Source organism: Tamandua tetradactyla, chromosome 20 (genome assembly GCF_023851605.1).
Source record: "Tamandua tetradactyla isolate mTamTet1 chromosome 20, mTamTet1.pri, whole genome shotgun sequence".
NCBI lineage: Eukaryota > Metazoa > Chordata > Mammalia > Pilosa > Myrmecophagidae > Tamandua > Tamandua tetradactyla.
This window is the reverse complement of record NC_135346.1, coordinates 51,292,583-51,308,550: the sequence shown is the minus strand read 5'-3', so window position 1 is coordinate 51,308,550 and position 15,968 is coordinate 51,292,583. Positions and strand designations below refer to the sequence as shown.

The 15,968-nt window shown below is 49.1% G+C and overlaps 1 protein-coding gene across 3 annotated transcripts in view; it reads right to left on the bottom strand.

Moving 5' to 3' along the window:
- Positions 1-15,968, bottom strand: part of DOCK2 (dedicator of cytokinesis 2) — a 446,749-nt gene that overhangs the window by 17,469 nt on the left and 413,312 nt on the right. For all 3 annotated transcript variants that reach the window (XM_077137614.1, XM_077137615.1, XM_077137616.1), the window contains 10 exons: positions 15,865-15,955; positions 14,952-15,071; positions 11,316-11,405; positions 9,638-9,742; positions 7,507-7,648; positions 4,539-4,620; positions 3,087-3,171; positions 2,163-2,249; positions 1,283-1,459; positions 599-682 (listed from right to left, as the gene is read on the bottom strand). In XM_077137614.1, coding sequence (XP_076993729.1) covers positions 599-682; positions 1,283-1,459; positions 2,163-2,249; positions 3,087-3,171; positions 4,539-4,620; positions 7,507-7,648; positions 9,638-9,742; positions 11,316-11,405; positions 14,952-15,071; positions 15,865-15,955 — 1,063 coding nt within the window. The remainder of the gene's footprint in view (positions 1-598; positions 683-1,282; positions 1,460-2,162; positions 2,250-3,086; positions 3,172-4,538; positions 4,621-7,506; positions 7,649-9,637; positions 9,743-11,315; positions 11,406-14,951; positions 15,072-15,864; positions 15,956-15,968) is intronic.

Genomic DNA, 15,968 nt, shown 5'->3' with positions numbered 1-15,968 from the left:
GGAGAGGAAGACAAGTGGATGGGCAAGAGGGCGCCCGAAGCGGGTAGGCGGGGCAGTGCCTTCTAAGCACCAGGGTTTGGCTCTGGAAGGCTGAGCAGCTTGTGAAAGAACAAAGCCTTTTCAAACGAAAACACAGACCTCAATTCTTTAAAAAAACAAGCAAACAAACCCTGATATCCGTCTAAGCATTATATGCAACAAATTGGGTCAGCTGTAGACGGAGGAGAGATGGGGGTGGGGGTCTTCCAAGAGCTGGCAGGCAGGTGCTGGGTGGGGGGCGGGTGGCGGTGGATGCGTGGGGGGGCCTGGTGTTCATGCCAGTCCCACGGCAAAAAGCCGCTTCCTGAAGGCAACGCCAAGTGCAGTGGTTTTTGTGACATCTATGGCAGCACTGCTGCAGCGCCCCACGTGTGCAGGACTCCAGTTCTCTGTTCCAGGAGGAGCTGGCTCAGGTGATGCTCAGCATAGAAGAAGGGTCAAAAGGCAAGGGGAGAGGAGTTAAATCGAGCCCGCCAGCCAGAGGCTAGCTGGGGGTGGGGGGGTTGGGGAGGGGGTAAGGAAGGAGGGCCAGGACCCTCCCCAGCCTAGACCCCCGTACCTGCCACGCAATCAGGTCCTTGAGGCGGCTCAGCTTGTCCTGGTCCTCAGGGTGGTCCCTGGTGTACTCTTCAGTGAAGAAGGCCTGGGGTGGACACAGAGGCGTTTGGGGCTTCCCATTCATTGGGAATGAACCCTAGAACCGATTTCTCTGACAATGGGCGAAGGATCTATTTGAAAGGGGCAGGATAAGGTGACGTGGACTTGGATGGGGATTAGTCAGCAACCTCTAAGGACTGACACTGCTTTTTCTTCGCAGCCCCTGCTGGGGATCGCCACAAATCCCAGTAGTTCTCCAAGTAGGTCTCCTCGGTTCCCATAGCCGCATCACCCAGGAACTTGTTAGAAATGCTAGTTTGATTTGTGGCTGCTGTACTTTTATGGCCTGGCTCACGATCATCCCAAAGGCTTTTCCTCATAGAGGTGCCTGGATCTGCCCGGTGGAGTGAGGGGTCCTTACGGCCCCTGCTCCCTTCATCCCCAGCATGGGGTGTGGCATGAGGCTAGGAGGGAGGCAGGAGCTCGGCTCAGGCACGAGGCTGTGCTGCTCTGGAAGGTGTATGAGGTCCCACCGAGCTGCAGTGTCCCCCGCACTGCACTAAGCAGTGCCCAGCTGGGGCTGCCCCTTAGGCCCTGTCCCCACTGCTCTGCCTCCTGCCAGGGCCTGCAGAATGGGGGCCCTCACCTTCTCGTACTTGGCGAACCCTCCCATGACAGCAGGGTCCACGATCCCATTGAGAAGCATGGAGAGTGGGTTAATGGGGAGGCTTTCGTCACTCTGGTACTGATTTATCATCATCAGGATCTTCTCGTTGGCCGTGGACATGGTTTCAATGGCATTCTCCAGAGGACTAATTGTGGTCTGTTGAAGATGAGATCACCAAGGAGAAAGGACCTTAGCAAGTTACTTTAAAAAGATAGAATTATTGGTATAGATTTCATTTTGGGTCAGAATCCAAAAAAGGCATTGCTCCCTGAGGGGCTGTAGCAGGAGCTTGTCAGTACTGAGCTCTGGGGTGCCTGCTGTCCAGGGGCGGGAAAGGTTGACTTTCTGCTTTGGGAAACAGCTTTCTCTGGGGAGGAGGAAGCAGGAAGGGTCACGTGCTTGCCAGGGTTGCAGCCGCTGAGTGGGCCCCAGGGAGGTTTCCTCTTGCTACCACAGTGAAACCATAGTCCAGATCAGCCCATCTGGAATTGACTAAGCACCTACTGTGTGCGAACCATCTGCTGGGAAGACCCCAGCAGTTTGCGCTGTGGTCACCCTGCCTGGCACAGACTAGGTCCCAAGAGTCTAGTGGTTAGAAGGAGGCTCCTGCTCCAAGGTAGGATTTGATTAGTTGGGAAGACAAATCTGAAATACCTCGACACCACTTCTTAGGAAACAGAGTGTCATCAAATACTCACTGCCAACAGGCACAGTGTATCCTCAGAAGTAATGGACTTGGAGTAAAAAAAAAATAAATAAATAACCTAGGGCCTGGCAAACTCTGTGTAAAGGGCTAGAAAGTAAACATTTTGGGCTCTGCCCGGGCGCAGAGGGTCTGATGTGAATGTCCTTAACCCACCTGGGACATGTGAACTACCTCGAACCAGCGCAGGATGCCGGGCAGCTTGTACGCGGTCAGGAAGGACGTCCTCTCCACCCACATCGACTGTCCCACGTGTGCGGAGGGGATGACAAGGACAGGAGAGCAACAGTCATGAAGCCGGGGCACCCGAGAGGCCTGGCGGCCACCCAGCAGGCTCCCAGACCTCCCACGTGCCCCAAATCAGAACGCACAGTGCGAGACAGACTCAGAAGCACACTCTCACTTTACCTGTAAGAAATGCTTCCCAGTGTGAAAGCTTAAGTTTTCCCAGGGCTTGGGCCAAGTAGGTTTTAACGTGGGTGTATGAGCCGTCGGAATTTTTAGGATTATGTTGAATATATCCATGTGCCTTTTTGGGGTGGGGGTGGGCTGGTGGTTCACAGTGTTCATCAAATTCCCAAATGGGACAGGGATCCCCCAAAACTAAGGATCACCAAATAGCTGGGAGACTGGGAGCCACCTCCTCATTACAGCCTGGCTCTTGGGAATAGAAGACACATCCCAGCCGGGAAATACATCCCCATTTACAAACACTCAGGGGACAGTGGTGACTGAAATGGCTGGCTGTGGTTATTTATTGGTATTTCTTGGCAGGTCTGACTTCATTAGCAGCCCTTCTTAGTCTGTGGCCTTCTCCCTCCCAGAAAGGTGGGCTGCCAAGGGGCATCTGACACATGGCCTGGTCACACCTTGGAAGAGTAAAGGTTCAGGTGGCATGGAAATGAGAAAATGCACCCAATGGAGAGACCTGGGAATAGGTGCACTTGGATGGCAGCTTTACTCTTTGCCTTTGGACCAAGCCCCCTCCCCTTCTGCAGCTGGGGGATGCAGGCTGTGGCTGGTAGAGGTGGGCCAGGGGAGTGATGGAGGCTGGTCGAGGGCTGGGGAGGAGATACTCACAGCAAACTCATTCTCAGGGTCCACAGTGCCCTTGCGCACGGGCCGGGAGTAGTGGAACTTCTGCACGTAGTTGGATTTGTAAAAGCTGGAACAGAGGAAGAGTCTGAGGCTCCAGGTAGCCACGCCTGAGTGCAGACACACAGGACCTGGCCTGGCCCTGCTCTGTCCAGCAAGGCCCATTCTCCCTGCCTGGCACTAACCCCCAGGACTTGTGGAGTCCTCTTTGGAACATGTTAACACCCGTGACTGTGTTCTGAGCTTCTCAAACGTGACGTCTGCACACTTCAAGGCAATTTAGAAGGGAGGCTAAATTGCAGGAACAAAGCATGGGTGCTTTTGAAGTATTTTGATATTTGAAATATTCCAACAGGGATGCACTTAGGGTTACCTGGGTCACCACTCCCTGTGACCTCCATGCAGATGCCAGCTACATGTAAGGTCTGAGACTGACTTTCCCAGGACTGTCTTTCATGGGTTCTTTTTTATTTTCCTGCATGGGCAGGCACCAGGAATCAAACCCGGGTCTCCAGCATGGCAGGTGAGAACTCTGCCTGCTGAGCCACAGTGGCCCACCACTTCATGGATTCTTTAGGTGTCCCAGCCAAACCCTGACCCACTCTTCCTGTATCCCTAGTGAGGTCCCAACCAGATGCCTGACCAAGAGGGTGGGGGAGGCTGAGCTGCACCTGCCCGGCTGCCTGCACGGGGGTGGGGCTGCTGGAAGGGGCTGCTTCCCGTGAATGGAAAAGGCCTTCCTTCTTCTCCCAGAGGGGCTCTGTTTCTGACTAGTCCATCCAGAGGGGAAGGCCTTTTTCTAAGACACTCAAGGGGCCATATCAGGTACCTGGACTGAGGGTGTGAGCCTGCCATTTGGGGGGAGGGGCATGCCTCATGCCCTCAGACCCCACCTCATGCTCTCATCCCTGGCACTAAAATCTCGTATTGAAAGATCGGCATCTACTCTTCTACTGCTTTCTCTCACGTCCCTCCAGCAGAGTCGGACTGCATCCACTGTCATTGAACATCCTTGGCAAATGTTTGAGAGATGTCTCTGGGGGACAGTGTGTTCAGCAAGAGCACCTCCCCTGCCCTTCATCTTGCCTGCTGCCTGCCCACCCACACTCCCTGGCTGCAGGCCACTCGGGGTCCATCTGTGCAATCGCATCTCTGTGTCCAATTTTCAGTGAATCCAATAGATGCTTATTGAAGGTCCGCTGGTTGCAAGGTGAGCCAAAATCCTGGCCCTCCTGTCCACTTCTGGCTTCACCATTTTGAGGAGTAGAGTCAGAACCCAAATGGCTAAGTGGGAGCAATTCTCCTTCCAAGAGAAAAATGGGGAGCTGACTGGTGAAGACAGAGAAGGAACTAGAAAGGCACTTGGGGCTGACCTGCTACTAGCCCAGTCTGGCAGCGCTTTCCCCAGCCCTCTTCCCAGTGACATGCGGCTCTTACTTAATGATCTGGTCCGGTACCGGCTTGTTCTTGAACCTGGTGTGCTCATCCAAGACAGGCTGGACAGTGAAACACTGGATATCTGCAGTCCCTGCAGTTAAGGGCTTATGAAATGTCTGCCAGCTGCAGAGGCAGTGCTCAGCCCAGCGGGTCCCCGGCCGAGACCTTCTAGGACAGGCTCTCGGGGACAAGTATTTATTGAGTGACCAAGTTCTGCTGCCAGCTATTTCCTAATAGCCAGTTAGTGGTCACCATGGCCCTTTCCAGAACTGCCTGGCACTGGCAACCCTCTCCCAGGCTAACAGAGTTTGGTTAGTGACACTTAACCATTCTTATCATTGCTGTATTATCATCAACAATACCATCCAGTGAATTTATAGCACTCAATCAACTGCAGAGTTCTTCTAACCCTGCTCTGGTTTAATCTCTCCAATTCTATTGAGTGATGTTATTGACATAAATTGCCCCCACTCTGTGGATGCAGACACCCAGGTTGGAGAAACCAGGCTATTTGTCCAAGGTCACACAGCTTGTAAGAACAGAGCAGGGGTTTGTATTCAGGTCGTTGACTCTGAGCCCAGGGCTCTTCATTCTACTCACTAATCAAACTGTGGTCCCCCAACCAGTAGCATCAGCATCCCCAGAGAGCTTACTAGAAACGGTGATGCTCAGACCCCGCACATTCAACAGCGAAGGCAAGAGAACAGGATTGTTAAGAACTCAGATTTTGGCAAAAAGCAGGCCTGAGTTCAATTCCTGGTTCCACCATCGCTGGCCAGGACCTTGGACAAGTTGCTTAAATTCTCTGAGCCTCAATCTTCTTATTTGCAGAATGCAGCTAAGTATGATAACCGACTTGTTGCGTTATTATGAGGATAAAATGAAGCAATACAAGTAAAATGCCCAGAACATGGTAAATGTTAATAAAAAACATTCTGCTTATTTATTAATCTAAAAAAAAGAAATGATAACATAATAGCAAGAACACAGGTTCAGAGCCAGTTAGGGCGTGGGTTCAAATCTCAATTCCATCACTCACTAGCTTTGTGACCACAGGCAAGGTGCTTTCCCTCTCTGCCCCCATATTTCTTCTGTTTGAAATAGGGAAAATTAACACCAACCTTATAGGGCTCTATGGGGATTAAAGAAATAATGATTATAAAGACTTCTGTCCCATGCAGGCCATTTAGTTAAATGTCAGTCCTTCCTCTTTCCTTTCCACAAGGTTCCTGGCACTGTCTCAGGGCTAGGGGCCCCAAATACAATGATATGGCCCAGGAATACATGTTCCCTCCCCTGCCCCACCCCCTCCAAGGTACAAGGCCATAGAGCTGTTCACCCTCAGGATCCTCACTCACAAGAGCCTTAGCTTTAATCTGGCATCACATTTGTACAAACTCGCATTTGTAACTAGCCACCACCCCTCCACCCCATCCAGTTGGGTTTCTTCCTGCAAATAACCACGTTGGAGCAGTCATGAAGGGCAGGCAGGCATAATGAAAAGGTTACAGACGAATATTTATCACCCGAGGAAAAAATATTTAGATTAAGGTTCCACAGATTTAGCATACTGGCCATGCGACCTGTCAACCCCATTTTAAAGGCAGTAACTTAATTTGTGCTAACGGGTGCAAAGCGGGGTACCAGGCTGGGCTCCGTATCCCTGTTCACCTTGTTCACCGCCACCCTGAGCCCTGCCCCCTCCCAGGCCTCAGCTCCTGGCCCTGTGGAGACCATGTCTTGCTGTGCCAGAACCTGTTTACACCACGCCTTGCAAACTCACTAGCATCATGTCATGTCCTCTCTGCTCTCACCTGTGTCTACCATGTACGGTTCCCTCCTTCCTTCCCTCCTTTCTCTGTTTGTTCATCTTTCTTTTTTCTTTCTCTTGTTTTCTCTTATTTTTCTATTAATCAACAAATATGTATTGAGAGTCTGTTTTGTGAGCGACAGGCACAGCGGGAAACGGAGGAAGTATTGCAGGGAACAGGTGGAGCACGGATCTTCTCTCATGGAGCTGACATTCCAGCTATATTCAGTGAAGATAATGACAGATCATGAAGTAAACAGGGTTTTGAGATAATATGGGCCATGCAATGCCCAGAAAAGCCCACTTTAAGTAAGATGTCCAGGGAAGGCCTCTCCTAGGCAGTGACACCTGAAGGGTAAAAAAGAGCCGCCCATATAAGGAGGGGGAGGGGCATTCAGGCAGAGGGAACAGAAAATGCCAAGGCCCTGATATGGGAACAAGCCAGGCACATTTAAGGAACAGACACAAGGCCAGTTCGGCCAAAGGGAGTTGAGCAAGGGGAAGGATGAGTAGGGGAAGAGGACACTGGGAAGGGAGGGAGAAGTCAGGTCACGGACAGCCTTGCCAGCCTTGCTCAGGAGTTGTGGTTTCATTATAAGAGCAACGTGGAGCCGTTTCAATTCCTGCAACCTGCTGTGTTCCTTCCTAGTTAAGCCCTTTGCACAGGACGGTCCTCTCCATCTGGGACATTCTCCACACCTCCCATTAGCCTTGGGGTGGTTACTTGCCACATATGTCACATTCCTCAAGGAAGCCTTTTCTGCCTTATCAACCATAATTCCCAGCATGGCTTCCTCCTGGCATTTGTCACATTTTTATAAACAAATATTTTATACCATACTTAGTTGTTTAATGTCTTACTGTTGTTTCAGGAGGGCAGAAGCAGTGTGAGTGCTATATCTGATTGCCTTGCATGATGCTTGGTACAGAGTTAGGACTTGATAATCTTCAGTACAAGAATGAATGAGTGAATGAATGAATGAATCAGTCAATGCAATATTTAGAATTAACAGAGATGGGTTCTCTGGATCCCACCCTGGACATCTAAGATTGGCACCACTGCACTGATTATGAGCTCCAATTTGGGGCTTTGCAGACTAAATCCCAGACAGGGACCACCCACATCTTGCCCCTTCCTGGGGCATTCTCCAAGGATACACTGGCCTGGCGCAGTCTTCACATCGTCCCCAGGCGCCGAGGTAGTGTTCATCTTCTCTGCATTGGGGAACTGGCTCATCAGCTGCATCTGGAAATCTTCTCTTCTCTCATACTCCTTCCCCCGGTAGATGAACACTTTGTTCTACAGAGAAATGGCAACTGTCAGAGATCGCAGGGCCTGAGCTTGGAGGACCTGGCCCAAGCAAAGCTGAGAGATGTGTGAAATGAGCATGAGCCGGTGGTGACCTCTGGTAGATCCCTCTCATCTCAGCTTCCCCACCAGTGAAAGGAGGAGCCCCACTCACTACCCTTCCAGCTGAAATACACTGTTTCTTCCAAGGGTTTGCTTCTAAGAGGAGGGACGATCGTAGATGCTGAGAGCTTTCTTCTTTGAGCCATCCTATGTTCACCTTCTAGAGTAAACTTCCCACTCGAATTTCACTGTGCTATACCCGCTCTCCTATTTATATGTCCGCAAAAGTTCCCTCCTCCCTTGAGGCCCCTTCCTGAGAGCCTGGGGGCTGGAAGGGACCAGAGTTCAGTCTCTTCATCTCCTGGGTTCTAGATACAAGCTCCATGGAAAAACACTCTTTACCCTTCTTCAACCATGATAGCCTTCTCTATACAAGAAGGTCTCAACTGGGGTGGATTTTGCCTTCAGAGGACATCTGGCAATGTCTAGAGACATTTTTGGTTGTCACAACTTGGAGAGTCCCGCTGGCATCTAGAGGGTAGATGTCAGGGATACTGCTAAACATCCTACGAGGCACAGGATAACCCCTCATGATCAAGCATTGTCTGGCCCAAAGTGTCACTAGTCCTGAGATTGAGAAATTATTTCTAGACCATCTGAGCTGCCTGTATGGGCTGCCAAGTTACTTTGTCTAAACCCTAGTCTGTTACTTAGCTCTCCGTATCTGCACTCACTAGAGGAGCCAAGGAGATTTAAAAGTCAAGATTCCCAGGTCATGCTCCAGATCTGCTGAAATGGAAGCTATGGGGGTTGGGCCCAGGAAACTGTCTTCAACAAGTTCCTCAGGGGATTCTAATGGGCAACCTGGTTTAGGAGCCACTTCTGAGGGCATCTCACAGAGCAAACCCTCGCCATCTGCTTCTGCTGCTCATGATGTCCTCTTTCATAGCCAACTCTGGCTTTCACATTGGTGGGGAACAGTGAGTGATTTCTCCCCTTATCTAGCTGACACATCATGAGAGGTATTAATTCTTATTTCCCTCGCCTCAGAATTGAGCCACAGACTCTGGAAAGAAGATAACAGCTGACCTAATCCAACTGTCTATATGATGGGTGAATAATCCACTGCAGCTGTGGTTCACAAACTGTGGGCCAGGTACCCTCAAAGGTCCCAAAGACCTTCCCCAGCGTCTACAAGGTCAAAACCATTTTCATAATAATTCTTGGTTATTAAATGCTTTGTTCACTCTCATTTTCTCATGAGTGCACAGTGGAGTTTTCTAGAGGCCACTTGGATGATATGACAACAGACTGAATGCATCAGCAACTATCAGAATCCAGTTTCTCTTATTAAGCCAGATATTAAAAGAGATTTACAAAAATGTAAAGCAATGCTGTTCTTCTCACTAAACTTTTTAAATTGGAAAATAGAGCCTTTTTTCCCAAACATGTAATTTATTTTAATACATAATTGATTTAATATTATTTTTAAAACAAATTGATAAATATTTTGAAATTTTCTGTTTTTAGTTTTTAATACAGTAAATATCAATAGATATAGCCTATAAATACAAAAATTATTTGGGGTCTTCAGTAATTTTTTCAAGAAAGTAAAGTGTTCTCAAGAACAAATAGTCTGAGAACCACTGCTCTACAGTATCTGCTGGGTAGCAGAGACCATCGAACTGCTTTGAATACCTAATTGCAGTGGTGGGGAGCTCACGACCTAGTGAGGCAGCTCTAATCCTTGCATAGTTAGAGAATGACAGGAGGGCAGCTGATGCTGGTGGTTATGACAGAAGAGGGCTGGGAGTGGAGGCAGCTCCTGGGCACAGGAGAGTATGGCTTTGGTGTCTGCCCGGGAGATTCCCCAAACCACAGGGATGGCTGACGTGCCAAGGCCAGAGGGCCCGGTATCTGAGTCACCTGCAAACTCACCCGCAGAAAGGAGGGGAATCCCTGGCCATAGTATCCAACAGCAAAGTAGTCTGGTTTGGGCCTGAGGATTTTCATGATGCTCTCATAGAATTTTGCCTGCTGGATCTGAAAGAAGAACACTCACAGCTAGTGATAACACAAATGTGTACTGAAGGCCCATTCATCCAATCTGAGGGCATGGAAAGGAGATTATTATCATACCAAAAGCAATGTGCCACGTGCACATTGTGCCTACCTGTGGGCATGTCTCAAATATAATATTACAAGCTATATTTCCAGTTTACCAGGCACTGTGCAAATCACTCTACTGCCTTAGCTCATTTACCTGCATTATCAACCCCATGAGTTTCTTCATCTGGCAAATGAAGTTCTGGTATCTCGTAACATGGCCAGCACGAGGTGGAACTGAACCAACACAGTCTGCGTCTACAGTGCATGCCATCGCCACTCTGCTTCCACCTCCATACACAGAGGGACATTTGCAAATTATAGGGATGGAGGAGGGTTTCCTGATAGATGTGCCATCCTGTGACTGCAAACCTAACATCTCATCAGTTCTCAGGGGTATATATTTTTCATATTTTAACATCTCTGGAAATTGTTTGCATCTTACTTTACATGTGATGGCATCTTACAGTTGCTATTGGCCAGACATAAATCATGACAGTGGTAAAGAAGAATAGTGCACCCACAATCAATGGCATTTTAACTTGGATACAATATACAGTTCCATGTGCATGAGCCTGGCTAGGTGCCTGTGTGTATGTGGCTCTGTGCACAGATGTGTGTGTATGTCTGTGTGCGCATGAATATGTCCTGGCTGTGTGAGTGTTTCTGTGCACGAATGCATTGATTTGGAGGAGCCTGTGGGCCTCCATGAATGCAAACATCTAAGTAGAGATGAAAGTGGGACAGATAATAGCATCTCTTGGTGCAAGTGCGCGTGTGGTGCTTGCATCACAGTTTACCTACAATGAAAACAGCTCATTTGCTTTTAACAAGAACATCATACCATTCCCCCAACCCCACCCCCAGAAAAACAAAGAGCTATTAATCCTCTCCCAAAATTCTGTCAGTTTATAGTTCCCTGGAAACAGCTGGACTGGTCTCTCTAAATGGACTAAGATGGGGCCCTGGGGTCCTGACTCTCAGGCAGCCAGGAAATATGGGGAGCGGGGAGCAGACAAAAAGTTCTGCATTTTCCCCGCAGAGGCCGACTCCCGGCCAAATCCTGGCATCTGCAGTAGAAGCAGGGCGGGCTGGCTCCTCCCTGCCCCAACACCCCCACTTTCCACTTCCCCTACCAAACCTTGAGCAGTGGGGAGCTAATGGGGAACGGCCAGATGGGGAGCATTTTAATGTGATTTATCTGTTAATCAGAAGTACAAATTTGCGTTTTTATTTAATTGGTTTAGTGATTTGTGGAACTTTTACTGCCAACATAGCGCAGCGTTTATTGGCTGTGCAGCATCCGTGGCCGCAGCCCCAGCGCCACGCAGGTACTTAGTGCTCTGTTAGAGGAACTGCCGCAGATGAGTTTTCCCAGAATGCCTCCTTTTGGAAATGTCCCCAGCCGGTAGGGAGATGCTCCGGACTGGGGTGCTCAGGCCCTGCGTGTCGTTCCCTTTCCATCTCCCTTCCTCCCTTTTCCCCACGGCCCCTTCCCGGGAAGCCTTACCAGGTTCTGGCTGAGCAGTTCGTAGTCAAAGATCTCCATTTCATACTGTTCCGCTAGCTCCTTGCACAGACTGATGGCCTCTTCCCACATCTACAGAAATGTCACCGACACAAAGGGTGGGGGCAGCGCCTCCAGGAGTGCAGAGCCCCAGCTAAGGCGGGGCCCCTGGGCTGGCTCTGCCTCCTGGTGCTGGGACACAAGGCTCCCTCTGACCCATTCCTGGGGACTTCCCAGAGCAGATGAGCCTTCCTCAGGCCCCTCATCCTAGTTTCATGGTACATAACGGAGGAGTAACAGACTGGGCTAAGCACCTTATTAATCTGTTCCCTGGATCTTCACAGCTATTCTGAAAGGTAACAGTTAGCATCTTTGCTTCCGAGACCCAGAGAAGCAAAGTCACCTGGCCCAGGTCAAATGCCCAACAAAAAGCAGAGCCAGGATGCAGAGGTTCTGCGATGCCACACTTCATTTCCACCCAGCACTGGCTCACCAGCGTCTTGGAAATTAAACCTTTGACTCCCTCAGCTTCCCCAGGGTGGTGGGGTGGGAGGGGAGGCATCGGTCCCATTTTCCAAAGAGAAATGGTTCACGGGGAAGCGAATGGGTTGGCTTAAGATCAGAGAGTTTTTTGAGGGGCAACCTGGGGGGCCAACTAAGTTCTCTTGGGGTTCAGTCCTGGGATCTTTCCTGAAGGCCAGCCCTATCACTTCTTAATGGGGTGATTCGGTTTATGGGAGTGGGTGGGGTGGGGAGAGCAGAGGAGGAAGTTGGGGTGGCTAGGAAAACATTTTTAAGTAGGTCTTTTCTATCTTTTAAAAAAAAGTTCCTGAAAAATCAAACCCTGGGCCTAGCGGACACTTTTTCTCCGCTCTGATGTAAGAGACGTAGATCATTCCAGTACCTTAGACTGCAGCAAGTGAGGAAACTCTGCAGAAAGACAGAGGGAGAAGCAAGGCAGACTCAAGCCTGGCAACCTCAAGGGACACCCATTACATTTCACATTCGACTTAAAATGGAAAATGCACCTAAATGGAGTAGCTGGGGGAGGCTGGGGGAGGACAGAAGGAAAGTTGCCAAAATGCAGGGTGTACTTTGTAACAAAAGTGCTCTGTCTGCACCCAAGCATAAAAATAAATAAAACCAAGTGCCAAGTGGAGGAACTGTGGCTGTAAATCCATGGGCGGCATAGGGAGCAGCTGAAAGCACGTATGTGCCAGCTGGAATTGAGTCGGCCGGCCCGGCTGGGCTGGAGCTTTCTCTTCAACCTAAACATGAAGGTGATGGGAACTCCCCTTGCCTGGGGCCTGGAAACTGACCCCAGTGGAAGTCTTTGCTGACCCTCTGCCAGAATATGCATAGGGAAAAGAAATGTTCTTCCCGTGCTTTAAGAGACCAGGGAGGTAGGTGGGGCAGGGAGTCAGCTACCTGGGATTTCCTCCCAGGTCTGCTGTGTGGATGATGGTATCTCTGATAGTCACTGATCTCTCTAAGCCCCATATACTCATTATCAAACACCTACTGGAATCTAGGCACCTGATCTAATATATTCCCTCATTATATTAAATACAATGAGGGAAAAGACAGTCTCTGCTCTCACGTAAGTAAATTGTACACACAAATAGATGGGATAGTTGGGTTTTGAAGGATGAATAGGAGTCCTCCAGCAGTGAAAAGACAAGTTTATGGAGTAGAAAGCCACTATATGTGCTTGAAGTAATGAAGCTCCATGAGGAGAGGAGTAGGGAAAGGGAGCTAAACGGGTGCCAAGGAGTCATAACTTCCTTCTAGAGGCCATCACAGAAGTGACTTTCAGGCTGAGCTGTATCCACCTGTTCTCTCCTTTCTAAGCCCACAATACTTTGGTGACATCCCTTTCCCTGTACCATTATTATACAACATCAAAAGATAATGTGCAAAAAAGATAATTATTTCCATGTCTGTTTTCACCAACCAGATGGTAAGCTCCTTAGGTGGGGGGTCATGCTTTTTTCACCCCTACTTGGCACAGAGAAGGTGGAACTGCCTAACTTGCTGAGGATCATGCTCAAAATGTCCTTGAAGAATTCTCACCAACTTACTTTGCTGATAAACAAATGGGAAGCTCTGCCTTGATGCTCATCAGGGCATGAGGTTCAAGAGATTGTGGAGTCTTTGCCCTCAAGAGGCTTATAATCATAAATTATAAAAACAGTGTTCTGTATCTGCTCAACTCTTGGGAATGTGTAAGTCCTTCTACAGACATTACCTCATTTTATCTTTCCAGGGCAGGTGGGGAGATCAGACTAAGACAAATGCAATGAACTGCAGTGACAAGACAGAGTATAATTAAATATCATATTCTGTAATGCTGGCCTGTAAAAGGTCTTGCAATTCCGTGGTGAGGCGGGGCTGTGGGGAAGCTGGATGACTCAAGAAAGACTTGTTAGAGGAAGTGGCCAGTGAACTGGGGCCTTGAAGGCAGAGTCGGATAATGAGGATGATGATATATAAAATGGAAAAAGACATGGCTATGTACCAAGTACTATACTTGGTGCTGTATGTGCATTTTCTTACTTAATTTTTATAACAAAACTAGGAAGTGGCTATAGCTAGTATCTCTCATGTATGGACAGAGAAACAGTCTAAGAGGGTGGAGGACCCCAGGCTGTCCAGCTCAGAGCTCAGCACTCAGCCAGCATGCTATGACCCCTATAGCATAGGATGGAAGGATTTGGGTCCACGCTTCCCGAAGTTCCACTGGAAAGTTAGAGGATGGGAAGCCGCTGGTCTGTCCAACTCCTGACCAGACCCGAACAAGAGTCCTTGCTCTTTGATCAGCAGTGGCACCCACGGTATCCCTCACACGTTCAATTCATTTCTTTATCCAACATACATTTATTGGGCACCATGTGGCAGTTCTCTGCTTTGGATATTTGGCGATAGACAGGATCAAGCCTCTGCTCTCAGGGGGCTGGCATTCTAAAGTGTGGAGCCAGATGCCAAAAAGTCAAACCAAAATGAACAAAGATGTCTGCTAGTGATGAGTACTTTGAAAAAGCAGTAAGGGTGCTGCTTTGTCGAGGGTGGTCAAGAAAGGGCTCCCTGGGGATGGACATTGGTGCACAGCCCTGAACAGTGAGAAGAAGCCAGACATAGGAATTATGGAGGAAGAATGTTCCAAACTAGGAGGAGCAAGTGCAAAGGACTCAGGTGGAAAAGAGCTGGGCATGGAGCAAGTAAGCAAGGAGAAGATGGCGGGGACGAACTGAGAGCACTGGTCAGATTCCTACAGGGTCTCATGGGCCATGGGAAGAAGGGTGCGATTTATTCCAAGTGGAACTTGGAACTACTGAGATGACTGTACACAGGGGAATGACATGGCCCAATATATCTTTTAAGATCACTCTGTTTCTTATGTGCAGGACAGTCTTTTGGAGATAATAGGGGGAGAAGGGAGGTTCTTTGGATCCATTGCATTGTCCAGGTGAGTGATGCTGGTGCCTTGGACTGAAGTGGTAGGAAAAGAGATGGAGAGAAGTGACCAGATTTAGAATAGGTATTTGGAGAAAGCTGACCAGACCTGTGGATAGAGGGGTGGTGCAGATATGGGAGAGGACCCACCTGCCCACAGAGGAAGGTGGGCCAGGGACAAATTACCTTTCCTTTGTCAAAGTAGCCTATAATGGTCTCATAGAGTGTCTCCTTCAGCTGCCGGTGGGTCTGGGGATGCTGCTGGCCCGTCTGCATGACCTGTGATGCACACTGCTCATCTGACCACTGCAAAGAGGGACACAGGCATCAGGGGTGGCTGAGAGGTGCCTTCCCCGAGGTGAAAGACAGAAACTACTCTTCCCAGACACTGTCTTCCCTTCTCTCCTCCCTCCCCACTCAGCTCATTCCTGGAAACTCAAGGGACCACTGTAGGGGAGGCTGCCCTCATGAGGTATAGATACCCAGGGTTTAGAGGTCCCCATGTCACTAAAAGGACAAACGAGCAAATGTGAGAGTTTAGAACCTCATTGAGAAGGTGCAACATGAAGCTTTGCAGCCACTCTGGGCCCGGTGACCCATTGGAGAGATGCTGGTTTGTGACTTTCATTCAGGAAGTGCCTCCTGGTTTTCACTGAGTCTCTATTGGCTCACTGTGTGTGGTCTGTAGGGATTTTCCCTGAACCCCTGGAAGACATGGTCCCCTCCTTCAAAAGCCAAAGGAAATCATTCTTACTCTTCCCAGCTATAACAAAATTTTCCAGAGAAGGACAACAGCTCAGTGAGCACACTGATGATTTATCTTTGACAGCAGTTTGGATGTTACATAAAACAACAAACATATCTTGGGGAGAGGGGGTTATTATTGCCACTAAAAGTAAAGGTCACTCAAAACCTTATGTGGCCAGGAAAGGAAGGGCAGAAAGGTTGCCTGTCAGGTCCAGAGTTTGGAGATCCAGAACAAAACAAAATTTGTTTGACTGAGTTTTTTCGTTTTTCTCTTTCTTTTAACTCTTCAGCTTGCTTTTGAGGGCTCCTGGTGATATCCCTCCATGAAGCCCCTTCACTGAAGGAGCAATACCTTGAGAAGCCAGGTGTGGAGAAGGAGCGTGTAGGCAGCCTCCGTGTAATTGTCACAGTCCAGGTGAAGATCACGGAGCTTGTACAGGTACCTGTTCGGGGGTA